Source organism: Apaloderma vittatum, unplaced genomic scaffold, assembly GCF_000703405.1.
Source record: "Apaloderma vittatum isolate BGI_N311 unplaced genomic scaffold, ASM70340v1 scaffold5066, whole genome shotgun sequence".
NCBI classification, from domain to species: domain Eukaryota; kingdom Metazoa; phylum Chordata; class Aves; order Trogoniformes; family Trogonidae; genus Apaloderma; species Apaloderma vittatum.
This window is the reverse complement of record NW_009722183.1, coordinates 10,703-28,091: the sequence shown is the minus strand read 5'-3', so window position 1 is coordinate 28,091 and position 17,389 is coordinate 10,703. Positions and strand designations below refer to the sequence as shown.

The window sequence follows — 17,389 nt, the reverse complement described above, 5'->3', positions numbered from 1 at the left end:
CTTTGTGTCATGGATCAAAGATAAAGACTCAGACAAAGCAGATTGTGCGTAGGCACTACTGTGAAGCTAAAAAAAAAGAAATAACAAAAAAATGCATCAAGAGATTTTGTGAAAGCTAGCATCTTGAGACTAAACTCACTTTCCACATCAAAAGTGCAAATACTGTTCTTTCTAGATCAGAAATGAGGTCTCTCTCAGAAATAAAGCACTGATTACTCTCTCTGGAATTTAAGTGTCAAAAAATCTTATATGACCTTGTTTAAATAGGACAGCAAATAAACAGGAATTCTTAAGATACAAACCTTCTTTTGTCATGACTTCAGTCATTCCAACCTATTTACAAGTAAAAAGGAGAAACTGAAGCTAAGGAAAGAAGTATTGATCCATATGCCAACTTGTTAATCTGTTCCAATAACTATTCCTCATTGCCTCATCTTTCCCCTCCACTTCCTATGTTGGAATAGAAACTCTGCAATGCAATGAAATTTTATCGTGTTCCTATAGTAGTATATCAAAGTTAATTTTATTTTAAGATTTAGCCATGCTAGATTTCATTTCTGCTGTTTGAGGATAAGAAGACATTCAACAAACTACCCACTGAATAATATGTTCTAATTTGTTGCCAACACAAAATGAGGAATTGGTGTCTTAATTACATAGAAGGCTCTCAAAGTTCCCATTCACTGGTGTGCAGCAACTGGGCAACAGTATTAGCAATGATGATATTTCTCTGAAAAGGTCTCAAGTGTCATCAGTCAAAAAGAAGGTAACGCAGGGCAAAGATGAGGAAAGCTGACAAACTCGACTTGCTAGAGGTATAAGCTTCTAGCACCTGGAACCAATTAATAAGATTCTAGTCCCATTATCCTGTCCGTGGAAGCAGAATTTTGAAGTAAAATAACTGAACTCATGCATTGTCAGAGCAGAGAAGGAGCATGGGTTTGCAGGACTGTTTGAATACTGTTGCTGGGAATTCATCACAAGCAGTAATAGACGCAATTGCTAGAGAATTTCCCTATGAAATTTCATCCGTTAAAATTCAACAAGAATAAAAATTACTACCTCAGATTTTTCTTCTTGTTTAGGAAAAGAAAAAACAACAACTATAGTGCAGGCACTACAAATTTTATAAGAGCTGGAGCACACCCACCAAACTGCAGTGTAATTTGAGTAACATTTTCATTGATTCACTATATACTTATATACTCCCAAAGAAGCCTATAAATGCATGTATCTCTCAAATACGACTATGTTAATGCTGTCTCGCAATTTGGCATTATAGTTTGAGGTTTATGACAGTTTAGATGTTGAGTTACTTCTACCTCTTTGAAGCAGAATGGTTTTTTTTTGCTTAGGGTTTTGGGAGAGTTTGGGCTTTTGGATTCTTTTGAGGCGTTTTGGTTTTGTTTTGCAAACTGGCAAAATTCAGTGCTGCCATTTTCCTATTCTACAGGCTGTGTGTGTCAGCCTGTGCAGGCACATAGGGATGTGGGACAATGGATGGGACAGACAGACTGACCCATTGAACCCCCTTCTCACAAAATCTGTCACATTAGGAAGTTTTTAAGGTTTCCTTCCCTCCGTCAACTCAGAAAGGAAGAACTGATTTTGATGCTAAAAGTGCTCTGAACCTCTCACTCCACAACGGTCACAGAAAACAGGCTAATAATAAACACAGCAGAGAGGGATTTGACAGATCAATCTAGAAGTCGGTGCATAAATTTCATTTCTTTATAGACATATTTACTTACAAGGGTAAAGCACAACCAAGTGCAGATACCAAAGCAGACACTACTCACCTTCAATGTACAGGGGCTCAACGACATCATGATTTATCAGTTCAAAGTTCTCATGACCAATCCAGTGCTCCACATTTCTTTTCCTGCCCGTAAAGAAGTTGTCCACAACTGTAACCTCATGGCCATCCATCATTAGTTTGTCAGTAAGATGAGAACCCACAAACCCTGCTCCTCCAGTTATCTGCGTTAGGACAGTTGGTATAAATTTCTTTTTCTTTTTACAGAAACACCAGATAAAGTCTACAAACATGAATACAGAAGAACAGTAGCTTTCAGATCTTTGCTTACGCCAGGGGAAACAACTCCATTTCCATGCCTTCCCCCCCCCCCAGTATTTACAGCACTGAGACTTCTACAGACATGCTTGACATGTTTCATCGCTGTCAGGTTCGAAGCTCAGCAAATCATTCACATCAATAAATTCTCTTTTTCAGATTTGATTATTTTTCTTTTTTCCTTCAAATTGGATTGTGCCCTTTTACGCAACAGCAAGGCTTGAACAGAATTAAAAAGGTAAGAGGAGAATTCTCTGCAATTCCCATTTATCAGAAAAAACAAAGACAGAATGCTAGGTTATTTTTGTGTAAGATTTATAATATCAGCCTGCCTTTAAACCAGCTTTTGTCTGGTTTAAATGGAAGACATGTTGGATGTCCTAAGTAAGTACTACAAATTCTTTCACCTTTCAGAGAAAAAGGGTATTCTTAGATGAGAGCAAGGCTTTTGAAGACCTCTCATTTGAAATATCTGATAAAATCAAAATTATTCCTTTTTGCATTCTTTCCTTCCTTAATGTATCCATAGCCACATCATTCTGGCCTTAAGTGATCAGGCAGCTGGACTAGATGATCACTCCAGGTCCCTTCCAACTGAAAATACCGTACACCATTAGCTCCAACATCCAACAGCTGCCTATCTTGGAACTGTATGATGCTTTATTGCAAAGAAATAAGCAGAAATAAAAATATTTGAAACCTTCGAGTTGTGTTCCATTACAGGTGTAGAAGAAGCAAGGAAGATTCCTATTTTTTCCCTTTCTGCACTTCAGTCTTTACCAGTGAACAAACAAACAAAATGTCACTAGCTCAGTACTGAGACAGTCAACACAATAACTAGTACAACTGCAAGTTGTGTGACACATCCAGACAGACAAGTCTACAGAAGCAATTATTTTCTCTGTCCTTCATAAGCTGTTCTCAAGAACACAAAGATAGGCCAGATCACCACTCCGAAAGAATGAAGGGCTTTGTAAAAGCCCCACATGACATCAGCTATATTACATAACTGCGTGATCAAATTCACATTTTGAAAGCGATTCAGCTGTTATCTCCATTCTTCAGCTGCAATGACAACTAACCAAACAACAAAAGGATATGGTGTAATTGTCAAGAAGGAATCTAATGAATGAATGGTGTGCCACAATGACATAGTGCTGTGCAGAAAAGGATGCAGATGCCTGAAGTTCCTTCACTTTGGGCTAGTCAAAGCCTAAGCACCACTCCTCTGTCACCCACTAGTGAAAAAAAAGCCAGATTATCAGAAACATTTTTTTTTAAACTAGGAATGTCACAAAGCTATTAAAAACTGAAAAGAGAAAAAAAAGATAACTACATCTGTTTTGTTCTACAAAAACCTGAATGTCTACTTCTTGTATTGTATTCTCACACTTGTTTTTCTTATTAAAAATTCAGGGCCACTACCGTGTCAAAGACATTGTAAGTACCAGTTAAAAGAATCATTTAGTTGGTCTATTTAGTATTCTTTTGGATTTGTCAGGGCTTCCTTGGAGTAGATTCAATATGTGATTCTGTTCCTTGACAAATCTGAAGAAGAAAGGATTCAGGAGAAGCTCTCTTTAAAAGAAAGACTATCAAGACTCCCACTACTCCAGAACAGACAGGAGGGAAGAAGCTGTTTGTGACAGAGTTCTGTCAACAAGTAGTAACTGAGGGAGAACAGCCCTCTGCACCACTTACCAAGGGAAGAATAACATGGATGGAAAAACCTACGCACTGCCGTAAGCTTATCCTGACTTGGAAGCGAGCTGAAGCCTTGCTGAATGTTCCAAGGGATTTTGCCTTTTCACAGTGACCAGGACAACAGTTTTCTGTTGATGATCTGAACATATTCCATCAACTGACACTGAAGGAAAGCCCCTGCTGCTACTCCTATTATCAGGATTCCAGAGAAGACAAACTCGATGCTTGCAATCTATCTTTGATGCAGAAAAAGAAAGTCCCCATTTCCCTTTTCAAAAAAAAAAAGAAAAAAAAAACAACAAAAAAAAAAGCATGAGCAATGAGCAAACCAAAAACTGCTTACAATACTCTTCTATGCTATATGCAAGCAAAAAAAAAGCGCACAATCAATTTTGTCTGGAAAGAAGTTTCCAATTACTTTAAATCTGTAAGTAGCTTTCTTAATAAATCTGCATTTGCTTGTTAACATATTACTTTCACAGGTATTAGATAAGGAACTATTTGGAAAAGGAGCTGAATATCCCCTGGAAAAGTAAGCAACTCTGAATATTTATTTTTTTTTTATCATTATTTGAGACTATATTAAAAAACCAACAGATGATTTATCACTGAAGCTCTCAGTATAACCTTCCTGTAATCATTCGTAACACCCAGGTCAATATACTTCTTTTCTAAATATGCCTTCCTGCAAATCACAATGACACACTCATCTACAAAATAACGTACATGAATCATTTCCATATGAGAATTGAAGCAACAGCACCTGAGGCTTAAATAGGCAATCTTTATAAAGCCATCATTAACACAAATATTTAACTACTTAGTAGTGCAAATATGTTAATAACTTCAGCATCTACTGAAGGCACAAATATTACTGACAATTTCCTCTCCTAGAGGCACTTAAAAGTTTGTGTACTTGTTAAGTTCATTTCCGCTGCCTGCAGTCAGATTCAAAACATTTAATGTTCCATATGGAAATATTAATTATTTTCTGCTTTTGTCAGTCTACCATATTTAATTCAGAATAAAAACATGAAACAGAATGAATCAATCTCAACACTATGTTCCATAACATTAAAAGAATTCCTCTTCTTGTATAAGAAAGCCTGTGGCTCAGTCACTTCAGAGAACTGAGCAAAGAGACAAATCATGCAGAACAGGACAAAGATCCGAGCTCTTCTGAATGAAAGCGTCAGAGTATCTAGTTTTACCTGAAATACCATGCCTACCAGCAATCATTTTCAAAGAGACGCAGTAATACTAAAAAAATAAATTGCCAGAACTGTTATCTGGTCACGTCAGTGCTGTAGGCATTCTCCAGGTTGTAGCTGGAGACTGCATTCAATGTGGAGAAAAAAAAAACAACCACAAATGAACTCAGAATGGATTCTAGAAATCACAGTATTAACAAAGTATGAAGGAAATCATCTACCGAAGTTCATTTGGCTCATCAATTCTTAAGAAATTTCCAAGTGTCATGAAAGGTATACAGAAGACCTTTAAATGCAAATTTCAGCTACTCAAAAGAACACAATTATTATTTCTTGTAGGGTTACGACAGCAAAATTACAAGGGAATGAAACTGCCCACGTGGGTAGGAGGCCCATGTGAATGAATGCCCCAACTAGTCCCCAACTATGACAGAGAAGAAAGAACTGAACTTGTTCATCCTTCTGGTCACTTTTCTCTTAAGTAATTTAAATTCTACAAAATACATGGACACCAAAAACCATTCATCTCTAGTTCACCAGAAAACACTTCTATTCCAACTACTTACCAGTATCTTTCAGTGGCAAAGTCTAAAACTTAATATTAAGAGCTCCATAATCAATTAACAGCTTATACAGATACTTTTCTTGAAAATATCTTCTCGCTTATACAGGAAACATGACATTAAGGTAACTTTTTTACCCTTGCACACATGAGCATGCAAATTTAAGAACTTTCACAATTAAGCTTTTCTCTGCTATTTTCCTGAGCATATCTTCTATAGTCAACAAGGGAACAGGTAGCCTATAGGTCTATCTCCTTCGGAATGTCATAAAAATGACAAAATAACACTGCAGAACTGAACTGGTAACACTCTAGGAAGTTTTGCAATTGCAAAACTTCCTATCATCTAATAGAGTAAAACCAAAATTTGCTTTTATTTACATCTTTTCAGTGTCTTTCTTCAAAATTTGGCAGTCAAAGCAAAAGACAGTAATTTAGGCACTTTAGCAGGGATTTGTACCAGACTTTGCTCTCTACTAGAGAGGCAGAAGTTCATACTCTTTATTTACACATCTCAAGTCTCTTCAAAATGTGGATACAATATTTTTTTTCCAGAACAGGCAGAAAAGAGGAAAAATTTAGGACACAGCTAACTTTGAAAGTGGTTGTAGAAAAAAAATGGAAAACTAATGTTGCAGCACAATTCTGAGTTTAAGAATGCTTTGGACAACTCTTTGTCCTGACTTAATCTGCCCTTCTCTTCCACCCTAAAATGCCTACGATGCTTCAAAATACCAGAACCAGAGAATATAACAGATATGAACATTCCTTCAGTCTAATTAACTGGTCCTCCTTAACAGTGCTGCATAGCAGCTGCTTTTCAAGCCCTATGACTAGACTTTGTCCAGTTGGGTCACACAAGCTTTCTATAAAGATGTGCCTAAAAAAGTTTCTTGGTCTCTGCAAGTTTAAGCCATCTGGGAGCACACACAAAGACCCTTTGGCAACACACTCCTGAGATGTAACACACAAAGCAGTAGCTTAATCAGCAAGTTAAACCTCCAAACCGGAGGCCAAGTCTACTATCCGTATGCTGAGTTTGAGAACATCGACACAGAATAAGTGAAGCACTACTCTAAATACCCTGCAGCACATACAAGTCCAAGGTAATGTATTTTGCTTGTGTCTTTAGTTACTTCTACAAGACTGATTGCATTCCACAGAACAAGGTAATGTATTTTGCTTGTGTCTTTAGTTAATTCTACAAGACTGACTGCATTCCACAGAAATGTTTTGCATTTCCCCCAAACCAACCCCTGAATAAATATCAACTTACCAGGATTCTTTTACGATCCTTTTCTGATAAAAATTTCACCGGTGGATATTTCTGGGTGAAACTACAGAACAATTCAAGACAAAGGAGAGAAACTACGTAAGTTTCAGGCTTGCTTCTCCTGTCACATACCTGTCTGTGAAATATGAAAGATTTCCCTGACAACCATCCATTCTTAAAGTTCTGTTAAAGGTATGTTTATTCCTTTTTTTCTAAAGAAAAATCTGGGCCAACATGAGAAAATGCCTATGCTCTGCAAAAGACCTGTGAGAAACATCAAAACTCATCTGCAAATGTGCTTTTAAAATTTCTGCTTAACTGATGTTCTAGAATGAATCACTTCCATCTTTTGAGAGAAGAACTGGTGCCAGGCACAACATCACAAGAGAATAAACCACAAGCAGCAACTGGATACTGGGATTTTTTTAAGTTTTAAAAAGCAAACAACCTTTTTAAAAGGTCTAGAAAAGAAAGTTGTGTTGACTTACTCCATTGCCTTCAAACACTTCTCCTTAAAGTTTCAATGTCAAGATTATGTTATAAAGTTTTAATTCACCTTAAAGTTTCACAGTAATCAACGTAAAGTTCACAATCAGAGTGTTGAAGAAACTCTTTTAAATTCAACGATTTTTACCAAAGAGCTTATTCAGTATGAAAGCTAATCTTAATTTTCTTCTCATAAACAGCCAGACTGCCATTGTTTTGATGGTCTTACAGCTACTTTCACTTCTATTTTTTGCACCTTCTTCTTTACAGGAACTTAAATCACACCAAAAATATCCTAAACCAAAATTATGTGACATTGGAATCTTGAGTGCTCTCTCAAGCTCTTGATGCTCAGAACCTTACATGATTTCATGCATATGTAATTATATCATTTCTTTCTCACCACACCGGCATGCATTCTGAATACAGCAATGAATTCCTCCTAACGATGGTGTGAATTTTATTTTATTTATCGCCGTAATTAGCATTGTAGTCTTGGCAATATTTTAATAGCTCAGGTTTTTCTTAACTATATATCAGTGTGACACTGGACAAAAATCAAACTTAGGTTACTCTTCTCCTCCAAGTTTGCGTGCTAGACATGCCACTGGATGCAGCATGCAGGAGGTACACCTGCCGAGAGTTCACATCAAGGTTACATTTTCATTTCCTCACAAATTGACTCTGACTGAACTGACCCTACACCTCTGATTTTAAAGAACCTCCTCTGCTTCTAACCTGCAGTACTGGCTCAACCAGAATTCTTAGAGGCAAAGTACAGATGCTTGCATACTTGTGTCAACTTTTTATCCCAGAAAGTTGTTTTCAATTTCCCAGACAGGAGAAATACAGCAGCGGAATCTTCCAACATTACCCATACAGGAAGACTGAAGTTAAGAAGCTACTTACACTTGCCTTATATCACTACATGAGTCACCAATCATTAAATCAAAGATGTTAAGTGACAACAACTGATCCAATATAAAATCAGTCTCCTCCCCTTTTTACAGACCAGTATTTTAAGGTCACAATACAGGATGGAATCATACTGCTGCCAAAGGGAACTCTCAGCCATTCTTGCCCCTTCCATTACACCAGTACTAGCTTAGAGGCAGTGGGCAGAAGTCTGGAACTGATCCAGCTGAATGTTCATCTTTTTGCAACAACACTGAGTTTATCTTGACCTAATGCCTGCTTTGATGACTATGCAACAATGCTTTTGCTGTGCAAATTATTAATAAAAACTTTTCAACTTCAGCTTTGGTTAAACAATCTCTTGTTATGAGACTAGCATTAACAAATTCTTGTCTTTCCTGCTTTCCAAAAGCATGACGATGGCTTGCTTTCAGGTTTTATCAGCTTGTGAGGTAAAAAAAACCAAAAACATTGACACTAAACAGTAAGTTTTGTAAGAAGGATTAGCCTTCAGGCATCTGAGAGGGAGCAGTTATTTACTGTCATTTTACATAGATATAAAATGCAAAAATAACTAATTGCAACAACCCACACACAGTTGAACCAGCAAAGGTAGACAGCTACACTATTTGAAAAACACAACAACAAAAGTCCTTACTTCGATATGGACCATAAAAGCCCATAAGTCCACATTTTGTGAAAGTATAATTCCCAGGTTATATTTTCATTCTTTGATTTCCACCCCAAAATATTTTGATTCTTTCAAAAAGAGCATTTAGATGGCTCCTGGAAGAAGTTTTACTGGTTTTAACCAACAACTCACTGCTCATTTGGAAAAATATAACAATTCTTAAAGAGCAATTTATTAAAGATTCAAGCAGGATTTCCTCCCACAAAGGTACTCTGTGAATGACAGAAGGAAATAAGTGAATTGCCAAAAACTGAAGATGTACCAGGCTATTAATAAAGACTAAATAAATCAATAGAAAGGAGGCAGAACATCAAAAACAATCTGAACATAAAATCTTTATCATTTGATCGTTATATATTGGTATGATAGTATCACATGCAACTACTGTGTCCTAGGCTGCATCAATAGGCGCCGCAATGTGCACTAGTAGCCCAGAAAATCAACCGCATCCTAGGCTGAATCCAAAGAAGTGTGGCCAACAGGTCAATGGAGGTGCTTCTGCCACTCTCCTCTGCTCTGGTGAGACCTCACCTGCTGTGTCCAGCTCTGGGGCCCTCAACATAAGAAGGACACGGACCTGTTGGAGCAGGTCCAGAGGAGGGCCATGAAAATGACCAGGGGGCTAGAGGAACTCCCCTGTGAGGACAGGCTAAGAGACCTGGTGTCCTTCAGCCTGGAGAAAAGTCAGCTCCAGGGACACCTTATAGTGGCTCTGTCAGGGAGTGCAGTGATAGGACAAGGGGTAACCGTTTGAAACTGAAAGAGTAGATTTAAATTAGATACAAGGAAGAAATTATTTACCATCAGGGTGGTGAGACACTGGAACAGGTTGCCCAGAGAAGCTGTGGAAGGGCCCTGCCTGGAAGTGCTCAAGGCTAGGCTGGATGGGGCTTGAGCAACCTGATCTAGTAGAAATGATCTCTGCCCACGGCAGGGGAGTTAGAACTAGATGATCTTTAAAGGTCCCTTCCAATCCAAACCATTCTAGGATTCTACATGAAGAGACAAGCAATCAGATCAGTATCCTCACTGAAATAAACTGCATGTGGCAGGTCACTGAATCTTTCAAAATCTTTCAAATCAATTGAAAAAAAAATAACCAGAACTGACAATATTTTATTTTTTTTTAACAGCACAGGAAGGGTGGGAAGAGGAGGGGCAACTGCTCACCGGCAAGACAAAACACTAAAATACTGTGAGTGGCATGCATACCTCTGGCCAAGAGCAACGGGAATCTGACTCCCTCTTCAGAGGACCAGCCAGTACCATAATCACCAAGGCTTACTGGTACAGCTTGGGTAATTCCAGACTTGGCCCTTTGCAATACAGCATTCCTGGCTAGCTGTTTGCTTGGAACATCAACAGTACCCTCTCTGAATCAGCATCACTTTCAAAAGCAACCTTGTCAGAGTTGAGAATCCCCATCCCTACTCCAGACCTTATTTTGTGATGAAAAGCACCTGCCCATGAGAACACTCAGATGGGAGAACTGTTTTGGCAGAAAGGCAACCAGGCTGGGGAGTAAAGTTGCTACTTGTAAAGAGAGACTGAAATGCCATCCATTTATTACTGTCAGTACTCAAGTGGCTCTGCTAGGATAAAAGTGAGGAAATGATGTTGCAGGGTGAAAACAGGCAGCCAGGGAGACATAGATCAGGCTTGGACTTTTTTTTTTTTTTTAGCACCTATGTCAATTTAAGGTGCTTGTGGAACTAGAGCATATATTTAGTATCTGCAGCTCATCAAAAAAACCTGTCTGCTTTTCCTCAATCACATCATCCAGTTTAATCCAAGATAACAGATTCCCTTACAAATCCCGAGAGGCACAAGTCAGTCGGGCTCATCCAAAGCACATGCACAAAGATTCACAAGCAAATCACTGTATGCTAGCTGAACCACGGTAACTGATCACTGGGAAATGTGAGGTAAAACATATTTTCAGTCTCTTGAAGCTGAAACAAGTATGTTTTAGCACATACCTGGGTTGGATTCACTAAACCATGGTAATCCATTCACCAGCTGGACTCAAACCAGCAAATTCCTCCACAGGATTTAAACTTGACAAAAATCCAGCACTCCCAGTTTACTTTAGTAGGATTAGTCAGCCTAAATACCTTAAGCATTAACATCTTTCAGCATTCCAAGCCTCATCCTCACTTAGATACGACAAAAATACAAAGGTACCAAGGCTATACACAGAGCATTTCTCTCAAGCCTACAACTACAGTATTGAGCACTACAAAACAGAAACTGTGCTTTTTAACTGTTTCCCAAATTTAGCAAAAGATGTACCTTTTTTCCAGATCTTTGATTTTCTCCCTTAGAGGTGCAACAGCCTAAAATAAAGGAATAACATTTAAGCTTTGAAGAACAGAACAAGATTCACATCACAAAGCATGCATATCCAAGCCTTCTCAGAGCAAAAATCACAGCAGTCTCCTATGAAGAGCTTCATTGAAGACACTTCAAGAAACTTGCATCTTGAGGCATCTTTATGTCAAAAAAACCCCTTGAACCTTTTTCACCAAAAATCAAATCACCTAGTACAGTGTGAAATCCATTAGCTTAGCACTGCAAACAGAACACCACAAGTTTGTGTGCTTGTTGATAAGAATATCCAATGTTATGACTCCTATTTGAAAAAGCCAAGTCGCAAGTGACTTGTCTGAGATTGTCAAAGGCAACAGCACAACGGGACAGTCAGTAAAACATCTACTATTTAAAAGGACAGCAGATGCACATACTTAAAGGTACATAGATACAGAAAAAGAGGCTTTACCTCCACTGCAAACACTGTAATTCTTTCACATCATCCACGAATTCAAAGAAATGTCATGTTTAAAAATCCATTTACATTGTAATTTGAGGGTATATTTAAAAATGTTAAAAGGAAATTTCTTAGAAAATACAGTTTACCTACCAAGATTTCTGTTTGCTTTTTCGCTGCTTTGACAGAGAGAATCACTTAACACAGCATCAATTTTCAGTTCTTTATTACAGGACGCAAATTTCAATGAGTCCCTGAACCCTCGTTTTTACGTTTACTAAAACTGTCACAAAATTTACCACCTAGGGCCATACATAAACTGGAAGCTATCAGAAAGTTATCATTTGAAATGGTGCTACACAGTAACACATCACCAACCACCATTAATTTGTTTTAAACAAATACTGCTGGTTAGAACAAGACAATTCAGGAACTTCATGAACTGAAACACACTGCATATTCATGTTAAGAGGAAGTATAATATTGTCATTTATATTCATGAAATATCTAGGTCTGTGAAGCAGCAAATAGTTCTTGAAACAGTTACATTTAACTTCTGACGGTTCAAGACACTATACAACTAAAGCTTTGCAGACAACATTCAGAAACACTCAACTTCTCAGACCTTAGAATAACTCTGGTCAACCAACTAAATTTCAAGTACTTGACCACTCTGAAACTGGGATTTTCAGAATGCTTGCCGCAATGCTTACTAGAATTAAAAGAAAAAAAAAAAAGATAACGCAAAAGACAAACTAAAAGCATAACCCTTCCACTGATTTCAACCAATTCCAAAGGGTTTCTCACTGTGTTTCTGTGTCCAGAGGAACACCTGCCAAATAAACCTGTTGGACTACAAGACACTAGGCAGGCCAGACTACACTACTATGGTCACACACACCAACACGAAGAGTAGGGAGTACTGACCTCAAAGACTTCTGTATCTTTTAAATTCTTTGTGTTATTGTTACTAGACTGGAAATCTAAAAACATCTAGAGAAAGATCTGCTGCACACATTCTTAATGTTTCACAAGAAACTGGGGCTGAAGTGTAAATTCAGAGGTATTGGTACAGAAGTTCAGAAGCACCGACGTGTTCAATACTCAATACTCCAGAAGTTGCCAAGACTTGTGCTTAAAGCATCAGGACTGCACAGCATCCCCAACCACAAACATCACTACCTTTATTCATTAATTATTAACAAATTGAATCATTTTTGGGAGGTTTGAAATTTCTCATGAAACTTACACACACTTAACACTTTGAGAGGGTGACAGAGGAAAGAATTTGTGTATATCCTTCATTCAGTAATAAAAACCAGTTATCCAGAGGAGTCTATCACATCTCTGCAGCAAATGAGACAGCAGAGCTATAACTTTTATGAAAGGTTAGAGGAAAAAAAAAAAAGATATGAGAGTACATATCTACGTCAGAAACTCTACTATAGTGAAGAACAATTCAAAAATGTATGTATAGGTAGAAATCCTATGCTTTGGATGGTTTCAGTGAAATGGAGAGTAATGAGGTAGAACTAAATACACCCTTTTGATATGAGTGAAATGGAGTCCTCAAAACCAAAACAGACTACAAATATTAGCAAACTAACCTCTTCTATTTTACTTTCCACCTTCTGATCCCCATTTTCTTGAAGAGACCTGTTGGCAAGAAAAGAAAAAATCATAATTCATACCTAAATAATAGTTGCTTCATTGCACCTGCATCATGCTCTTCCTGTTAAAATAGGATCTTCAAAGCATCCAAGGTCAGTATTATTTCAAAAATGTACTCAGAGCAAATGAAAGTGGATATTTCAATTCCCATTGAAATCAGCTAGTCTTGTCACCAAATTTGGCAGGAACTGTACCAAGCCCAGAAGAAAGTGATAAAGATGGCATTCACCTTAAAGGTAAAATTAACTTCATTGTAGAAAAGTATCTAATCAGTGCACCAAGTCAGGAGCAGCAGCAATGTTTCTGAGTGCAGCTTTACTGTGCAAATGCCTAAGATGTCTCTTTGAGACTTTTTGTTTACTGTATGCCATAAGTATGCTAACAAAACATTTTCCCTTAATGCCACAACTGTAACTGTAATATCAATCAAAAAGAAAGAAGGGCAAACGTATCTAGCTTTGACTTTGAACTTTTCCAAACATGAGGGAAAAAGAAAAATCTATATCAAAACTTGTCTTATGTGACCATCTGATGACCAATACTGACTTCTCACACAAGTGTTACCCCTTTGAAATGAAGTCAAGGATGACGGATATCAAGGTAACTTGTGAAAACAGAGTACTAAGGAGTTGGTTTCTTGTACAAACCTGAGTTGTCCTACTTAGCAAATCTAATTGTATAAATTATCCCAATTAGTTGCATTAATTCTTTGAATAAACTTCTATGAGTGCAGAATATGTGTTTTTAAATGTTATTTATTGCACCTAGTCTATGTAATTTCCCTTAAGTTTGCATAACCATCCTTCCCCCCCAACTAAACCTTCTGAAAGGGGAATTATTTATATTACAGTAGGAAGTTTTTTGCATACTAGAAGATTCATTGGTATGAAACATAAAATGGAGTTCTTTCAAATCAAACAGAGCTCCTTTACTTAGGACCTGAAGTCATTACACCTAGGGAAACAGCAGATCCTTTGTTAAGCAGATGTACATACGTCACACTGTTAAAAGCTAGAGCAATGATTCCCTTCATAGCCCTCTGTAAAACTCTCTTACTAAAAAATCAGATCAGTCTCTTACTGAGGCAAAAATCTTACTGACCAGATTTGTTTTATTGTATTAGTAAAGAGCACAGTAAATTCTTACACTAAGACACATGGACCCTGAACCATCTTTCCAAAACAAATTATAATTTATTGTAATCTTGGAACTTAAGGACTGCACTCTGCAGTTTAATTTCTTCCTAAAAGAGACAATCTTACTGGCTGAGGATCAACATCAGACCTCCAGAAATTAAGTTTTCTCACTTGATAGCTCAGTAAAGGAATCTCAAATGAGAAGTCAGATGCAGCAAATGCTAGAATTTGTCAGGACAGCTTAGAAGGAAATGAACGCACTGGATCCCACATTCATTTGCCCTTCCTTCTCAAATCCCTCTCTAAGGTTCTTGTCCTTTCCCTCGGAAATGCTCGGCTGCTCATGTAACAGCTGCTAAGCTGCCACAGTTTGCTGGCTGTGATAACATGGTAATCTAAACGATATCTCCATCTGCAAGCCGAGGCAGCTCAGCAGCTGGTTGCCTACCAGCTGAACACTCTTTGTAGCAAGGGTGGGAAAACTCCAAGAGAAGTAAACTGGACAGATTGACAGAGGAACTTATCCCAGAGTAAACTGTCCTGGGTGAATCAGAGCCCACAGAAAATTCATTGCTTTTCTTACTTTGCCTCAAACTTTCTTCACTTGGTGTTGCTAAGCATGGCAACAGAGTATCAAAATCCTTGACAAACAAAACAACATGATGATTGCGTCTTCCTGGTGAATTTCCCCAGAGGGCAAATACTCGCATGAAAGCAGAAATGCTGTGAAAATTTTCATGTTTTGCATGCATACGCTATGCCATCTTATTTCTAAGGGATGGTGCAGGATTCTTTTTTCTTTTCAGCAATTAAACTATCAGATTCTATCCCAATTAACTGTGGAGAAGCACAAACCCTCAAAACCACATTTGTAATTCTAGGTACAGAAACATAATTATGGCAAGCAGTGGAGGATCTCCTGCTTTTCAGTGTTGAAGCCCATACTGTCACTGAGATATGGCAAGATATGCGCTGAGGACAAGCAGAATCCAAACCTAAGTGGCCAGCTATGTCAATCAACTTCCCTGAAAAATCCAAAATCAGAAGGATTTATGTAAACCAAGGCAGATGCTGAAGTCCAAGATCCTGGGCGAGATCTGCAGCAGACACAAAACTCTTACAGACTGAATACTTTATATTTAAAAAATTGTATCAGCTGCCTAGCAACCATCCAAACAACAGTATGTGCTGCTGCTCTGTTTTCTTCCTACTCGATGCACAGCAATGCATGTTGATGGGAAAGGTAAGTTAATGCTATTTCAGATAAGGATATTCAATACAAAAATTATATACATTACCTCATATTGACAAAGTTTCCCCATACAGCTGGAAAATAAGAAGAGAGAGAACATTACAGCATCATACAACAGTACATGAAGTAATTTTTTACTATCATCATCAGAAGGAACTTAGATTTTTTTTATAGATATACACACACACACTCACCAAGTGACTAGAACACAGTTTAACAGTATGGGAGGAATTCTGATAAAATTACATAAGACTATTAAAAAAGTAAGAAAATACAGCAATTCAATGAAGGACCAAATTATTCTGCTGCACAAATGGAATTATCTGACCAGTAAATCAGCAGACACTTCTGTGTTCATTAGCCCCACACTGTACTATGTGGACAAAATGTACAAGGATTCTCTGAGCTATAATTTGTCCTCACACAGAGATTAAACAAACCAGAGCCCTGGATTTGTTTATTAGGGATACTGGAAAATCAGCAAGTGCAAGAAAGGAGTCCTGCAGACCTGAACTACACAAACTGGAAACTGCAGACTGATGAGTTAACACAACTGGCCACTACAGGCGATAGCTAGACCAGCCCAAAGAGGTGCCGTAAGAGTCCTGTGTGAAAGGCAAGTGCTTATATATACACGTGTGTTCTCTCTCTTTAGAAACGTATACATTGTGATGCAGACAAAAAATAGTTAAACAATATAGTCAAACGCCTAATCAAGTAAACAAGTTCATTTATTACACTGTTTGTACAGAAAAAGAATTTTAAAGAAAACAAACAGCAACATAAAATAGTACAGCAAACACGTACAAGCTCTTTCTCCGTGTTCACAAAAAGATTCATCTGACCAATTTCTTTCTGCCCAATTTATTTTCTACTAGAAGAAAAATCTGAAAAACTGTTCAGGGTTTAAATGATTAGATGAAGACTATGAGATCCTCGATTTTCACAGGATCTAGCTTAAAGCAAAAAAAAAAAAAGAGAACCCGTAAACCAGGCTACACTACTGAGCTGACAACTTCAGATTGTCAAGACAAATAAGATTAATGCAGGAACAGTTACGTAAGGCACTCTGCAACAACAATCAACACAGCAAGTATATCTCAAATACCTCCAGAAAATTATTCTGCAGTTACACTTTAAGAGACAAGGCTCAACCTAAGGATCCAAATCTCACCGGGTCTTAAGAAGGAGGAATAGCTAATATGCAGTATTAACATATGCACAGAAAGCTTCTGAAGCATCCTCAGTTTTTGCAAGCTGCACTTCAGATCTCAAGAAGCAGCTAATGGAGTTATTTGCCTAGATTCAGGCTTTGGACATACATTTTCATTATTATTACTTACTGATCTCAAGCAGACGATGAGGTGTTAATAGAATCATAGAATGGCCTAGGCTGGAAGGGACCTTAGAGATCATTTAATCCAACCTCCCTGTCATGGGCAGGGACACCACTTGTCGACTAGACCAGGCAACACATGGGGACCGAGCGGGAATCGAACACACGACCTCAGTGTTGGTCATTGTTGTCAGCACCGCACTCAAACCACTGAGCTAACCGGCCCCCTAAGAATATAATAGAAACAAAAAAAACGAAAAAGCTGCTATGGTCACAGGCACCTTGCAGCTAAGAAAAGAAAGGAAACTTAC

At 37.9% G+C, this 17,389-nt stretch overlaps 1 protein-coding gene across 1 annotated transcript in view; it reads right to left on the bottom strand.

Moving 5' to 3' along the window:
• UXS1 (UDP-glucuronate decarboxylase 1) overlaps positions 1-15,853 on the bottom strand; it is a gene marked incomplete at its 3' end in the record, with an annotated part of 45,949 nt that extends 30,096 nt beyond the window's left edge. Inside the window, 5 exon segments of the mRNA XM_009871667.1 lie at positions 1,800-1,980; positions 6,828-6,888; positions 11,209-11,252; positions 13,291-13,339; positions 15,789-15,853. Of these exon segments, the coding sequence (XP_009869969.1) occupies positions 1,800-1,980; positions 6,828-6,888; positions 11,209-11,252; positions 13,291-13,339; positions 15,789-15,853 (400 nt within the window).
• Positions 15,854-17,389: the final 1,536 nt, after the last annotated feature.